Source organism: Vidua chalybeata, chromosome 3 (genome assembly GCF_026979565.1).
Source record: "Vidua chalybeata isolate OUT-0048 chromosome 3, bVidCha1 merged haplotype, whole genome shotgun sequence".
Classification (NCBI taxonomy): Eukaryota; Metazoa; Chordata; class Aves; order Passeriformes; family Viduidae; genus Vidua; species Vidua chalybeata.
In genome coordinates this window covers 91630389-91647340 of record NC_071532.1, presented here as the reverse complement: position 1 = coordinate 91647340, position 16952 = coordinate 91630389, and the positions used below count along the sequence as shown (strand labels likewise).

The 16952-nt window shown below is 40.0% G+C and overlaps 1 protein-coding gene across 1 annotated transcript in view; it reads right to left on the bottom strand.

The window, feature by feature from the left end:
- CSMD1 (CUB and Sushi multiple domains 1) overlaps window positions 1-16952 on the bottom strand; it is a 1092714-nt gene that overhangs the window by 387905 nt on the left and 687857 nt on the right. The window contains exon 6 of the mRNA XM_053939637.1: window positions 6206-6318. Coding sequence (XP_053795612.1) covers window positions 6206-6318 — 113 coding nt within the window. The remainder of the gene's footprint in view (window positions 1-6205; window positions 6319-16952) is intronic.

Sequence of the window (16952 nt, the reverse complement as noted above, 5' to 3'; positions counted from 1 at the left end):
GTGGCAATGCCACCAAGGAACAAGGCAGAACAAGAACTGTATCCAATGATATATACTGTGAGAGTTCATTTCCATGAGACCAATGTTACTGGTATGGCAGATATGAAGAAGACAAGGCAGATCATGTCACTGCAATGTAATTTTTTTCTGGTGGCTTTCAGGGCCATTCAACACCATGCCTCCTTCTGAACAGAAACTCTGAAACTACAAAAAAATATTCCATAGGTAAACACAGAGAAATTGGGACATAAATATTTTTATTGATGAAATAAGCATCAAGATACAAAAAATAAATGAAAATGACAAAGGATGTGTGGAGAAGAAAAAACAGCAAATACCAAAACAAACTCTTCACTCTATACCTAATTAATTTTTAAAATTTTAAATTTTTCTTTAAACTTCTACTATAATTTGATGGAAAATGTGACAATAAATATGATTCAAGAGGAAAACCAAACGTCAATCATGTGGATTCACTTTTTACACTACAATATTTTATTTATACATTCAGCTTGCCAAGTATTTTAAAACTATATTTACTTGATGCATTAAGATGTGCTATTCTAGTACAGTGCTAATTTTTTTTTGTACCAGTGAGCTGGTTTTCTTGACCATGTTAAAAATGGGGCACTAAATATTGCTACAAAGACCTGAAAAAATTGCAGAACAAATTAATTATGCATAGTTTTATATCCAATTGGTAGTTCCAATATTTTAATGAAATAAATTATAATAATTCTGTTTACCTGATTAAAGATCAAACAAAGAAAAGAAAATTAAATAGACTCCTTGTTAGTATTAATTTTGGCTGACTGGAAAAGGCCAAGTTACAGCAATAATATAGCTATGGTAAGATAATAAACATGATGTTAATTTGATATGAGGGGAAAAGAGAATCTGTATGCTAACTATATAAAGTCCAATAATCAGAATTCTTACTAGGAAGAGAAAAAAGTTTCTTATCCCATTGTTGCTCAAAGAGGTGTGTTATGCTGCCTCCCATACTGACTTGCTTTCAAAAGCCAGTGACACTGTTAGATGTGCTAGGTTAGTGTGGGGATCTGGAGTTTCATGGAAATGAAACTCCAAATAAGCCTTTCCCCTTCCCCTCACCCTTTCCAGTAAGAGAAGGATAGACAGAGACTACGGATTGAGATAACAAAAAGAGAAAAAAGCCATGGAATAAGGAACACACAGTAACAGCAAAAATATCAATAACCACATTATAAAAAAAGATAAGGTGTTTTACACACTACAGGAGTTCACCACTTTGACTCAGTTCCATGTGGGTGCCAGGACAAAGATGGGATGGTGGATGCTCCCCATATGTCACATCCACGTAGCCCCCGGGACAAAGACAAGATGGTGGCTGCTTCCTTTGGTTGATTCTCCCTGTCCCTGAGCCTAAGACAATGGAAAACTATGGCGGACAAACCCTGTGGTGTTACATTTTAGTTAAATGGTATGCTCTGTCTCAGCCCTTGAAAATGTATGGTTTATTCCAAGCCTGTAATCTCCCCTGAAGTATCATGTGTCTGTAATCCCACTGGCCCAAATCTTGTTCTGCACCCACTTTGAATCTCCCTGTTAAGTGTGCCGGTGTGACAGGGCTCTCTCCCTTAGCCGGTTCTTGTGGCCGGTGCTCTCTCGGCCCCTCTCTCTCCTGCCCCTTTCTCCCTCCTTCCCCCCTTCCCTCACTCCAGAAACCATGCTGCTCCCGGGGTGTAGGACCCCCAATAAACCCTCATCTAATGAGTGCCCTCAGAAGCCGTGTGGACTCTCCTTGCCTGCCTGCTGCTACCAGCAAACTCACAGCTTAGGGGGCCCCCTGGGGACACCCCGGGGATCCCCCCAAATATGCCACAACAAAACCCTTGAAAGCCAGATTGTCTGTGTCATACCGCGCTGCCAGTTCAGAAACTGGACTTGATTCTGCATGGCTGCTTCTGGCACTGGCACTGCACTGCTCTGGGTCTGCTGGGGTTTTGACTCCACAACACGGCGCTTCGGCTTTTGTTGGCACCATGGCTTGGAGAAACAGTGGCTTTACCATATCTCCAAGCCATGACCCAGACAAACAGGACAGGGATGTGTAGCACCAGTAGCAGAGAATGATCCCAACAGAGCTGATCCCAACAACCTCCCCAGCAGAGAGGCAGAATTGGGTGCTTCTGGGGTTGCACTCAACCTTTTCTGGCCCCCAAAACCACCTCACCACCAATTATATGGCTGGTATAGAACTGCAACCTGGCCCTGCCCACAAAGATGTAGGGCCTGCCCCCTCTGCAGCCAGGACAGTGAGGCAATAAAAAGCTCACCCGTGCACATGCAGAGGAGCACAGGGACATGGTGGTGGATAGGTGAGACAAATGCCACCTCTTCCTGGCCTTTCTGCAACCACCCTGGGTCCATCACCACAGGTGCAGAAGAAACGCAGAGAGCCCTTGGCTAATGGGGGAACCAACACAGAGACTCAGCCTCTACCCCAGTCTTCCCAGGGCTGTCCCTGGTGAGACCCAGCCCCAGGGGCTGGGGCACAGCTCACTCTAGGAGCTCTCCAGTCACTTCAGAGACCCAGGAGGGGCCCTGCTCAGGGATACAAAGCTCATTGTGGAGTAAAAGGGAAGAGCATTTTCGTATTGCACAAGGCTAATCATGGAGTATTTAGGGTAGGAACCAACATCAGGGAAAGGAATGGATTAAGTTGGCACAAGAGAACAGAACAAATCGATTTTAATAGATTTATATTACAAATATTTCAAAAATATATTTGTGTATTGATTTTGAGTGGCAGCTTTTTGTGGGGGGGTAGGGGTGCTGCAGGGGTGGCTTCTGTGAAGAGCTGCCAGAAGCTTCCCTCATGTCTAATAGGACCAAAACTAGATGGTTCCACTGGCCTGCCACTGGCCAAGGTTGAGCGCATCGGCAATGGGATAAGAAGGAAAAGAAGTCACTGCGCAGCATTAATAGCAGCCAGAGAAAGGAGTGAGATTATGTGAGGGTTGAGCCTGTTTTGCCCATGACAGTAACTGGCAAGTGATACTTTGCTGTCCTTATCTCAATACATCTTCTTTCACTTGCCCTGGTGAGGTGGAGGAGTGAATGACTGATATGGTGGGCACCTGCCATCTAGCCAACATCAACTCACCACAGTCTTTATGATGCTATCTGCAAAAGGACAAGCTACCCCTTTTTGAGGAATAGCTTGTGATTTTGTTTTGTGAATAGCATTTACACCTAACAGCTACCATGAAAAATCTATGTAAGGACTCTAAAGCACAATAACTTACTATCTGGCAATACATAAAGGCTGCTTTAATTTAATATCTAAGGACTGCAATTAAAATTAGTTTTATATTTCCCTGAAACAATAGACTATTGTGCAGCACAATTATACATCTTCACCACACACACACACATAAATGAACCAAGCAAGCAGTCACAATGAGGCAGCGCAGACTGACTTTAAAGGGCTATTCTTTCTAGCAAGCAGCAACAGGAGAAAGCAGTCTAAGTAACATTAGAAAGTTGAGTCCCAAATGCACTGAGGACAGCTGCTCAAGATTTAGACTTTCTGGGAAATTAGAACAATCACAAATATTCCTTCAGTTTGGTCTGGTAATGAGGATTCATCTGTTAGTAAAGTGAGTGCTAAATGGTTACATTAAAAAGTCTGTATACTTACTTCACATGTCTCAAAGACAGTGTAGCTCAATATATCAACACATCAATCCCAACTACATGTGTTTATTCTGAAACAGTCTGTTTAAACTATTGGGAATAGCTGCGCATAAGCAAAATGTTTCTTGGAGGTCTCAGAGTCATACAGCCTGCAATGCAGGATTTGCCCAGAGGACAAATACAAGGCTTGTGTCTGAAGAGAATCAGACATTGGAGGCATTCTTTTACTGCTAGGTTTTGTGTCTGAAAACAAGGTTGTTTATGTCACAATATTTAGTTTTTATGGAGTTTTTTTTTGTTTGTTTGTTTCATGATCAGTTCAAATATTTATTTAACTTGAGAGAAGTATCTAAGATGGAAATATATGTCAAGGCTTTTGAATTTTAGCTGAAATAAGTTTCTGAAAACAAAAACATAAGGGAGAATCCCAAAGAGCTGAGACATTTTAGCTTGGAGAAGAGAAAGCTTGGGGGGATCAGGGGTGGATGTTATTGGTGTGAATGTGAGGGTGTAAAGAAGTGGAGCCAGAGTCTTCATGATGATATCCATTGACAAGATAGGAAGCAACAAGCACAAATTGAAACTCAGGAAAAACCACTTACAAAAAAGCAAAAATCTTTTTATTCTTAGGGAAAGCATTGGCACTGGTTGCCAAGAGAGGCTGCAGGGTCTCTAATCTTGGAGGTATTCAAAACAAACCTGACACAGTCCTGGGCAGCTTGCTTTAGGTTATCCTTCTTTGAGAAGGACATGGGCTAGATGAGCTCCAGAGGGCTCTTCCAACCTCTGCTATTGTGCAATTTGTGGTACTACTAGATTACTCTAGCTGAAAATATTGTTACTTCTGCTTAGTTTTCAAATACACACATAATATTACACACTAATGCTGTGTAATTAAAACGATTTAATGAAGCTGTTAGATTAACCTGATTTTTATATCATTATGAATTTTCATCCTATGAGTCTTGAAATCTTTCTCCTGTGTTTCAACACAGTTTATGTTTCTGATAAGATAGATAATTATGTAATTCATAATCTCTCATGTAATTCAGAAATCTTTGTATTAAATACAGTAAAATTTATAAACCTGAAATTCATAAGAACGATTTAAATTAGGAAAGGAAATTTCTGTAATTGTAAGAATTTGAATTGCAATAAGACACTTCCACATGTCATTCAAGGTATATTCTACATCAAGGAAGTTCACACTTATACCCAGTATCTGATATATTATACAGATCTAGAGAGACACATCTGAAATAATGATCTCCTCAAATATTTCCCAAAAGTTTTAACTACTTGGTGAGTATTTTTCTAGAGATAAAATATATTGAAGAAGAACAAAAACTATTTTCCAGGTATGTTACATCATCACAAACTTCCTCCTTGTTACTATGTTGATTCATGGTTTTCTGGTGCATCAGCAGGATGAATCACAATGTTTTTGTGAACTCAAATTGACAGACTTAAGACACAGACTTAACATTTGCATTCATAGTAACCAGCAGTGGTATTATATATGCATCCTTGGTAAACTTTGGAAAAAATAAGTTGTAAGTGCAAAGGATCACATAGTTATGCTGAGTTACCAAAGTGAAATGAAATGAAATTTCTGATTTCTTTTCTGAAATATTTAAAGTATTTTTAAAACTAAAAGAACTGTGTATATTAAATGCTTTTGTTGCACATGCTTGCCATAGGCACAGAAGCATACACTTGTTGCAATGTATTTGTCATTTCAAAAATGACAGAGGTCCCACAGTTTCAGGGAAAAACCACAAGTGTCTAAATTCCTAAAGGATTTGATGTTGTTGGGGGGTAAAAGGGTAGAAACAGCATATGTAAATACAGAATTTAAAAGCACAGATAAATTAAGAAGCTTTCCTATTTTCAATATAACTTCCATGTCTTTCATCTTGAGTAATGATTTATAAAGTACAAAAATCAATAAAATTGCATTTTAAAAAGTGTCTACATGAACATAAGTAGAAATGACAGCAACACTGACATCCTCTTATCTTCTTTTGAAGTTGTATATGCAAATATATGCAGGAGCCTGAAATATAATCTGTACTATACTATGGTTGAGTCAAATTTCCAAACGATGAATGTAGCTTCTGGATAAGAGTTAGATTTTGAATAAGGAAGAAAGACAATGTTTAGATAGAAGCCTGCCTTTGTGTGGAATTGACTTTCTGCAAGTTGCATTCCAGGCATGTTTTTAAAGCAAAGATCAGACTGACTGCAATGAAATTTATTATGAAAAAAGTGAGCAAGCAGATACATATTTAGAACAGACTGCACTGTGAAACACACATACTTTTTCCAAAAGTAAATCCCTAGAGACATCTGATCACACAAAGAAAACAGATATTCAGCGTAAGAGCGATAGTAACATAGTAATAAAAAGAGTCAGCTTTTTACTGTGACTGTGATATTTTAACATAATTATCAAATTCCACCACCACTTTACTGATGCTTAAAGGTAAAGGGCTTTCTAGGCGTGCTTTTATAGGTTTCCTACCTTGAAACTGAGCATTAAATCCCTTCCGTCGGTGATTACTATCAGACGTAAAATGGAGTCGTAACCAGTTTTTACTGCTGATAACTGGAGAAGGTAGATTCATACCACTCAACCTGGAAAAATAAAAAAAATCTAATATTAAAAAAACTTTGTGTGTACTCCACTTAAAAGAGAAATGCCCCCCAAACCTCAAAATATATTACATCACAATGATTCACTGTCATCTAATCTCAATGTATTACTAGTTAAGTAACTATTATGCTGAGAGAAATATGAGAGTTTTTTTTTCTCATTGCAACTATCCATTTTATGATTAAAACTTGCATTTCCAAACTATTTTTTCAAGAATTAAAGAAGAAAACCAGTCTTGTGAGAATGTGTGTACATAAGGGTAGGTGTGCATGTATGTGTCAAAATATTCAGCAGAAAATAAGCCTATTCAGTTATGACAAGGTCTGACTCTCTGCTGTGGTAGTTACCTCACAGGAAGTCAAATAAGTATTAAGAAGGATTAAATAAGGGTTATGGATTATGGACGCTATCTAATTTTAAGTTTGGGTAGTAAGTTATAGGTACACAACTATGCTAGTAGAACAGATTTTGTGTATATTAAGTCCAATCCACATTCAATAAAAAAACCAGAGAAGTCTAAGCACAACAGTGGATATAAAGAAAGTGCATAAAATTTTTTTCTAATACAGGCAACAGGCCCTTGGACCACACTGGAACACTGGATTATTCCATTGTCATTCATTACACTACACCATTTGTTAATGGAGTAGCTACCACAGAGAACCTAATATGATGTAAATTCATGTCTTAGTTTACCAGATGCTAAACTTTTGTTTTGTTTTGCATGACCATGCTCCAGATTTCAAATTTTGCCTTTTTTTTTTTTTTCCCTGAATAACTCTGGAGAACTACACAAAATTAAGTTTATCCTGTTCAAAAATATTGATTACTTAAAACAGAAGTCAAACTGATGAATATCAGAAATTCTCAGCTAAGAGAATACCCTCACCCTCTGCGTGAGGGTAGATTTGCCAGTACTAAAGTAGACACAGTACATATTTTTGGAGGTAAAAAATAACCAAACTGAAATAGGATTTAATCTCCTTCCAAAATTAATCAGTAGAGTGAAATAGATGCCTTTTTTTTTCACCACAGTATGAGATATCAGAGTTTCATTAAATATTCCAGATTAATAGGAAATTCATCACATTAAGAAATAATATTTCTGGAGAAGTCTAGCTAGAACCATGGCCGAATCCCTTTTTTTATTTTTCTGCAGTAGAAGAAGACCAATATATTCAAATATAGAGATTCTTAATGGATTGTTTTTTTCTATTTATGACATCAGAGAAATTTCATTTTAATATTTAATCTCAATTTCTTTATCTACTTGTTAACAATATGAGGAAAACCCAAATCCTATGTAAAAACAGTTTTGATTGAAAAAAAGGGTTGGTCTTTTACGAGAAGACTTACATACTTCATTTTAAAGGTGGCATTCAACAGTTCTTAAAGGTGTTCTTTAAAATATTCAGACCTATACTTTTCTATATCTAATTCAGATGGACTTTTATACTTTATATATTCTTTCAGACACACTTTAGGCTATTTTAGAGCACCACCACTCTAAATATCTGTAACTACAAACTGGCCTTTTCTGTTTCAAAATGGTTTTCTGTTTCAAAATGGATTCTGTTTGAATCTGGGTGTACCTGTAGAAAGTACTGAGATATAACTAAAAGGAAAAGAAAAAACAAAACCATATATGGAATACAGAATATATCTTTGCTAGTACCTCTTAGCTAATGTCAAAATGTATGCTAAATCTAAAAGTTTTTACTATACATAGGCTGTAGTTCATATCACTGAACTGATAATTCATTTGTCCAAGTACATAAAGTTACATTCTAGAAACACTGTTTTTGGTGTTGGTTTTATTTTAAAAAAGAAATATACAAGTAGTAACATTCTAGCTAGTATATCCAGAGCTCTGAATTTCAAAGTTGGCAAAACTCTAGGCTGAAATATTAAATTGTAATATGAATTACATTGTATATTAATAAAAGATTAAATTAACATCATTATAAAAGCATGTTCAGAGCACCACTTTCCTTAGTTACATATCTACTAAACAGTTACATATCTAATAAACAGATATTTCCCTGACACACAATAGGTAAGATATTTTCATGTCTATGTGAATTGCAAGGTTCTAAACAGTCTCAAATCTCCCCATAATACTAAGAAACATAATATGAAAATGACAGTGAGAGAGTATTTAATACAACCTATTTTAGCAGAGCTCTAATTTAGCAGCATAATTTCTTTCATACTGAGCTCTCAATAGGAATATGTTCTTTAGCAGCAATATTGTTTGTGTTTTAGTTGGAGAAAGTGAGAAAGGGTAAAAAATCTTAGTGGTTCTTGGAAGAAAGTTATAACCAGTATATGGTTATATGGCACAGTGGTGTTCTTTTGTTTTTTTTTTTTTTCTGTAAGGTTTCCAAAATCTCTTCACTATAGTACACAAATTAAAAACAAAACAAAACAAAACAAAAAAAAAAACAAAAAAAAAAAAAAAAAAAAACCAAAAAAACACCAACAAAATCTGGGCGCGTTAGCTGGGAATCCCGTGGCTGACATGTGGACATCAAAAGTAAAACCCCTACAAAAAGTACTTCACTCTGTAGCACTCATCTCGTGTAGATGGGACTTCCTACGGAAAATTTCAGTTTCCAGTAATCGCAGACCCAAAAGTTTGTGGATACAGTGTAAAATTCCTCTTTACATGTTAATTGATCATTTTTGTGGAATTTCTGAAGGATGGGCAACCAAAGCTGTATAAGGAAGAGAGAGGTGGTCATGGTTACTGATGAAAGTAGCAGATCATCACCTGAATTGATACAGCAGGCAGATCTGTACCTCACACAGAAGTTGATGTATTATATGAAGCTGGGGTTTTTTCCTTCTTACTTATCTCTAGGCGTTTTTTGGTTTTTTGTTATTTTTAAAAAATCATTGAATAGGAGACAAATAAATTATTTCCATCGCACAGTAAATATTAAAATTAAAAAAAAAATAACATTATGTGTGTGTTCCTCAGAGAAAAGTAAAAATCAGTAATGTCAAGGAGAGTTGGATTCTAGTCCTACAAACCAGAATATTATACCTACAGCAAAAGACACAATGTGGGGGAGGGGTCCCTAGAACACATGTTCATTTGCTATTCTGGCATACAAAATACAAGTCCATGGCCAGAGGATGTGCTTTCAACTTAGCTGCTCTCATTCACCAGTAGAGAGGCTGGACACTACTGCTCAACAGATTCCCAAGGTGACAGTCTCCAGATGGAATGATCCCACCTAGTCCCACTAAGAACAATTTCCTCTGATCTTGACCAGCTGAGAGGTCCATCATGTACCACAATTTATGACTAAGCCCATATGTGTGCTGGTGTTACTTCATGTTCTTCCTCTAAGTGTAGCCTTTACTGTTACATGCTACCTTTATACATTAGTTGAATATTTACAGAAAACAAGCAGTTTGGTTATGTCCATATTAGTAAATTAAACAGTGGCACTTCAAATCAATTTCTGCTTAAGAGTTTAAGTTTAAAACAATGGAAAATAATGGAATCTTGGAATCATATAATGGTTTGGGCTGGAAGGGACCTTAAAGATGATCGGGTTGCAGCCACCTGCCATAGGCAAGGACACCTTTCACTAGACCAGGTTGCTCAAAGCCCCCTCCAATCTGGCCTTGAACACCCCAAGGCATGGGGACTCCACAGCTTCTCTGGGCAAGCTGTTCCTGTGCCTCACCAGACTTACATTGAAGCTATTCTACCCATGACTGATGTCCCCTTGAACTCCCACGGGATCAATGTAGGCAGCTGTGTAAACCACAGGTTCTCAGTAGGCATTGGGAATGTGACCACCCCTTCTGAGGTGTTCAGGAAATACTAACAGGTGGGACTTTTGCTGGTAGGTTGCTACAAAAGAAAAGCTGCAACTAAAGCAAAGTTGTCTTTATTTCAAGTGCACATACATAGTATTCATTCCTGTGGCATATCAATATAGGTAATTTTAGCTCAGTTTAGGTGTTAAATCTAAAATCAGATTTGAATTACTTTGTATCCGACAAATTATTCAGATAAGATAAACTTCCCCGTATTTCTTAATATCAAAGTTCTCCTTAAAAGATTTCATGCTTTGATGTCTATTAAGGATTTCTCCAATGCTATCTAAAAAGAATATTGAAAGTTTCTCTGTTCCTTTTAGCTGAAAACATTTATTATATGGGAAGTAATAGAAAAGAAATTAAATTCCTCACTTATGTTGGAATTCTGCCTCCACTATAAAAAATGTAATGCATTTTGAAACTGATTTTAAGGCCTAGTATAGATAGTCTTGAAAATCTGCCCTAGTCTAGGATAGAAGTGATATCTAATCTAAATTACCTTAATCAAGTTGTTCAAGTGAGAACACATACATATGTATAAATAATGTTATTTGTGCATTTTCTGGAAATAGTTGGTTTGACTTGCAGAGTGTTGAATTTTCATCTGATGGCAGGCAGGACTTTATTTTCTAGGATCAGGGGGTTAAAAATTCAAGTGTCACTTGGACAAGTGACATATCTGAATGCTCTGGGCTTAACAGTATTTGAGGCCATGCACTGAAAGGGACTGAAGGAAGCATTAAATAGCTGTTTATTCACTGAGTATCAAATACTCAGTGACATGTTAAGTAGCAATTCTGTGGGAAGAAAAGAAACAAACAGAAAATAAGTTTTCAAATAACATTGTAAGGTAGTGTATTTACCTGTGGTCTTAGAATGAGAATTGCACATGGAGCCTAAAATCTCTAATTTCTGCATAGTAAATGTCGCACTGTGCTCTACTGAACAAGACAGACTTGCAGGGAATTCCTGTGCCTGTTCCAGCATCATAAAGAATTACAGGGCCAGGTTTGGAGAGCTTTATAGTTATATTAGTATCATACTACACCTCTGCAGGCAAACACTGCATCTTACAAGAAATAATGAGAAATAATTAAACAACCCCAGCTATTTTTCTTCTAAATCTGAAGGCAACCAGACTGCTGCAGGATCAGAAGCAGCAGAGAAAACACTTTCTGTTGATCATTGTGAGCTGCAGACAAACCTTTTCATGTTATACTACTTCAAGTGATGTTTTAATTTCTATTCTTATTCCATCATTTCCCCACACAGACACTAATCTACTGTTTATGCAAGTAATAAGACATTCTGTTTCCATGCAGGCTTGAAGGAGTAATGTTTTCTTATGTATAGTATGTCATATATAGAAGCAGAACATCTTTTGAAGTTTATTGCATTACCAAGAGATTGTGATACGCTTTATCAAAATTATTACTAACAGGATTTCCACTGAAATATTTTTTCTCTTTCCAGTAGTTATTGCTTGACTCAAATTCAGGTATAACAAAACTATTTTACATTTAATTAAGAAAACTAATCTAGAGAGGTGTGAATTTTGTTTTGATTTTGGATCAATAATCAAAATAATTATTGCTTTTGTCTGAAGAAATAAACCAAATCTTGTTTCTTTTACAAGATTCTTGACATTGTTTTGACTATAACAAACAAACAGATAATCTTATCTTATAAAATGACTGACAGATCAGTTTCATGAAAATGCAGAAAATAATTAGTGGGTTTTGTCAACTCATCTACCCTTATCCTTCTAATTTTGCTACTTTCCCCATTTTGTATTAAGCCAACAATCTATATTGTGAAAGTAATATTATTGTTCAAAACAACAGTAAGTGTATTGTTCAGAAATACAGTAAAATGGAATAAAATTAATTGAATTGACTCTAAACAAAATAAATTCAAAAATACACACTCTAGTGTGACTAGTGTCTAGTGACTAGTTCAGATTAAAAAAAAAACACATAAGCACTCCAACATTCATGCATCAGTTTTGAATACTTCTGCGGTTTCTATATTCACTTAACCACAGAAGTATTTGTATTCTCTAGAATGTGTTTATTTATTTATTTATTTATTTATTTTGAAAATAGTGTAAAATATTGTCATGGTTTAGGAATGGTATTCCCCAATTTAGTTCTCCCACCAAGACTCCATACCACACTACTGCTCATTTGCTCCCCCCTTCTCCCTTCCCACACCAGTGGGATGGAGCTGAGAACTGGAGGCACAAAATGTGAAGGTCATGTGTTGAAAGAAGAGCAATTTACTGAAACCAGAAATGAAATAGGATCAGTAACAGCAACAATAGTAGTAGCAAAAGTATACAAGAAAGAGGGTGATTCTCATACAAAATGCTCATGGGGACCCAAAGGCAACGAACAATGGCAGGCAATGACAACATATTTTTCATCCAGAAGCCACAGTCTTCTTTTTGGAAGCCAGAGTCCCTTATTCCTATCCTCAGCAATGTTCTGTGGTACAGAATTACCTCATTGACATGCCTAAAACCATGCCCCCTACTATTACTGCAAAAAAATTAACTCTGTCCTGGCTGAAACAAACACAAACATTTAATGAATTTCCATAACAGGTCTCCGGGTTAGAAAATGAAGTAAGAAAATTGTACCCTAATTTTCAGCTGAGAGCTATCTTCCATTTTACAGTCCTCTCAGCTTAAATATTTCTATGAGCATGCCTGTAGATACAGGTCTAAACAAGAACTTTCAAGGATCATCACTCACCAACTGACAAAATAACAGGAGTTAGTTTTTCAAGGCATAAAGTATGATTATTGCAACAAATAAAAGAAGACAATGTCTATGCGTGTTTGTATATATAATCTCTCTGTATTATCTATATTCTGTATGTAAATATTTATATTTTGTATAGATATATTAAAAAAGAATATTAGAGGTTTATTACCTCAAAATCGTTGTCACACCAGGATGGCCAAGGCCATATCAGGTATTAATGGAGAGCAAGTAATGAGCTGCTTTAGCCATAAGTAAATGTGTAGCTTTGCAAGCTGTGTTAGAGGGTTTGACACTGAAACATGCATACTGTGGCTGCAGTTTTGCAGACATGAGATACTCTGACAAGCATCTGCTGCCTAAAAGAAGTGTGATATTATTTTCTGTTCTTCCATCTCCTGCATTTCCCACTCCTTCCTTAATCCTTTGCTTCTGTATTGCCCTTCCTTACACGCATCAGCCTGGATTCTTGCTGGAATTCCTGTGATCTTATTTAAAGACTAAAATGGAAGAAAATTATCCTCTCCTCCCCAGTCCCTCCAGGTGAGACATTGGTGTGCCATTTTAGTGAATTAAATTGCTCATGGAAAAGAGAAACAAATCAGAATTCAGCGTCAGGAGCACAGGAAAAACAAAGTCAAATGGAGCTGGAGGTCACAACTTGGGGAAAGGAAGAATTTATTGATTAATATAAATTAGGGAACAATAAAATATAAGAAGGGATAGATAGCCTAACAATTTAGACTATTTACAATACCAATGAAGTGAAACAATACTTATTATGCTTAATAAGTGAGACCAGGTTATCTCCTGAATAAAAATTATCAGTTAAACATGAAAAGTATAAATCCTCTCTTCTTTATGTAGTATTTGAAATAAGAGACTATAACAGCTAACATAATCTACAAGGTAAGGGTTCAAGAGTGGAGAGAGGTAGAGAGGCAGTGTGAGTTGTTTCTTATTTAAAGTAATTAGACCCAGCATGATTTTTCTCTGCCTACTTCTTTAACCATGAGTTGTTATACTGGATGTGGCAAATAAATACCTCAATTTGCATTGTACTTTATTACCGCTTGGGACAAGAATGAATTCAAATCAATGGATTTAGTTTTGGATGACCTTTTTTCACCCTATCTTAAAGACATAGGAAGATTTTAGCAAATGTTAGCTTGCTAAGTACCCTTAGAAGCTCTCCTGAGAATTGTTCGGGAGAACTGGATATGTCCCTGGGAAGCTCAGTGAGACTGACAGAGCTGTTTCCATGTGAGTCAGGAAAACTCATGACTAATAGTAATACAGAAGTTGCTTGCGGCGTGGGTTTTCGCTCTCCCCGGCTGCACGCAGCTCTTGGGAGCCCGGCTGTGGCGTAGCTTCCACGTGCTGCCGGGGTTTGCTGCCGCGGGTTCCCGGACACGGCTCCGTGTCTCGGGCGCGTGGGCCGGCCAGTCTCTGTTACCGTGCGCTAGGGACCCGGCAAAGAGGAAGGAATTTGTCCATTTACTCCGTGCTTGGCAGGAACGGTTTATTGGTCACGTGGCGCAAATCGATGGAAAGACGCGACCGCTCCCGGCACTCGCATGGGAGAAAATGGCGCCTGACTGCCGGCGGGATAAGGCTTTATAGAGGGGCGGGGCGAGAGGATCCACGGCCTGCCGGCCAATAGGGACGGCTGCCGTGACGGTGACGCCAGCAACAGCGACCAACCAGAGAACCCCGCAGGGGCGGGCACCGAGCCAGAGCGGGCTGAGCGAGACCGTGTGGCTCGGGGCGGCCAGCACGGGGTTTCCCGGGGCCGGACGGCAGGGTGCTTACAGGAGCGGCACAGGGGGAAGAGTCGGCAACAGGCAACATGGGGGCAGAAACCGCGGGGGGGAACAACGCGGGGGAAACGCGGGATTACAGAACTTGGCTTATTTTAACATAAATTAAAAACCCTAATCTAAACCCAAACTCCGGGATGCAACATCTCCCCGCTTAATAAAATATAAAAGGAAAGCAGTGGTGTTGATTCAGTCTCTCAAGCGGTGGCCTCTTCTCCCAGCTTCTTCTGCTGCCGCAACTGCGGTGACTGCTACGCAGGTGGAGAGGGCCTGGAGATGGTGCTGGGGCTGGTTCTTTTCCGGGTGTTTAGGGATAGGGAAACTGGGAGGCAACTTTATTACAAACATGGGGATTTGGGACACACACAGACTGGGGCTTTGGGGAAAAACATTTTTTAAGGAGACTGTAGGGTCCTTTTTCTTTTGCGTCGCCTGCGGTTTGATGCAACCCCCCGATTGGTGGGGTCATCTGCCACGCTCAAAGGCACCCTGATGTTCTGAACTACCACCTGCACAGTTACTTGATAACTCACAGCTCCCCTTAAGGTGCTGTGGCCTGCCTTACTTTTAGCTTCACGCGAGGCAGGTGCGCGTTGTTTCTTCAGTTTTTTTGGGGGAATGGGATCTCCCTCCCCCCCTCTCCCCCCTCCCACTGTCCCTGGGGGTGCCCTGCCCAGAAACGGACATTGAACCACAAAATGTCCTCTCTGATTGCAGTGGAAGCACTGGCGTCTTGCTGGAGGCTGCTTCGGACCAGCGTTCTTTGGGGGCACGGCATCCAAGGCAGCAGTGTTCATGGATGCCGCTTCCAGGACAAACTTGTCCTGAACCTCCGATCCCTCTACATGCCTCTCATCTGTCGGCTCGACCCATTCCACGGAACCTGGAAAATGCTCAGAAACCCACATCCCCCTGCTTCCCTCCCTCCCGGGTCTCCGGGAACCATGGGACTGCAGAGGCAGGGGCTCCGATTCCCCCCCCTCTCCTTTTCCCTCCCGCCCAGACGTCTGGGGCCCATGGGAACTTGGAGGTAGGGGTTCCCGTCCCCGTCCCTCTCCTCTTCCCTCCCGCCCGGCTCTCCGGGGCCCATGGGAAGATGGGGGTAGGGGTTCCCGCTCCTCCCTCCCCCCCCTTCCCTCCCGCCCGGATCTCCGGGACCCATGGGAAGATGGGGACAGGGTACGGGCAACAGGACGGGGGCTGCCTCCCTCAGGCAGCGGGGTGGAGATGGCAGAGCTCTCCCTGGTGGGGGAGGGCGGAGTCGATGACTCAGCAGGGACGACATGCAAAGGACTGGAGGGAACACCCACACGAGGGAAAACAATGGGTGAGGGAGTAACCTGACATCCCGAGGGGGCGGCGCCCACGCCCACAGGGAGGCAGGTGGGGGTTGGGTCAAAGGCGGGGACATCGGGAACAAAGAACAGAAAGGGGTTGTGGGAAGAAGAGACCCTGCCATGTGGCCGCCCTCCATCTTGGGAAGACAAAGGGATCAACCACGTGGCCTCGGCCTCCTCAGAGGAACAAAGAAAGGGGTTTAAAGAAACAGAACTGCGCGGGGTACCGCCGAAACTGGGATTTTCAACTGGGAAAAAGGGATTGGAAAAGGGGTTTAGGGTCGTGGCCTCAGCGAATCGACCGATCTCGCTAAGGCGGGGACGCCGGGGTGGCTTGGGGGAGCCAGGCGCAAGGTCCACATTTGTGGAGCTGCCCTGCGTCTCAGATCGACGGGGTGCTCCCCCTCGCCCAACCGGGTTAGGGGAAGAAGGGGTAGGAGAAGGGGATGGGGAAACAGATTCAGAGGGAGTAACAGATTTCCCGGATGGTTCTTTTCTTTCCCCAATCGAGTTTCGCGCGGGGGCTGATTTTACTACATCTGTGATCAACAAATGGAATTTAGGGAAGCAGTCATCTATGGAGGGATCCCTACCGATCCCCTCTGCTAGCCTTTTTCCCACTTGCTCCCAAAATTCTGTTTTGCGCGCGTCCTCGGTAGACAGACGGGGGAAAGCAAAGAACAACCACCGAACAAATTTCTTAACTAATTTTTTTGGGTAGGGGCCCTTCACCAAAAGGATTTCTTTAACTTGGGAATAAAATTCCTTTTGTTGGGCAGATAGCACGGTCCCCATGCTTCTTCCACCCAAACCACCTCACCCCTGGGGCAGTAAAAAAGAGAAAAAAAAGCAA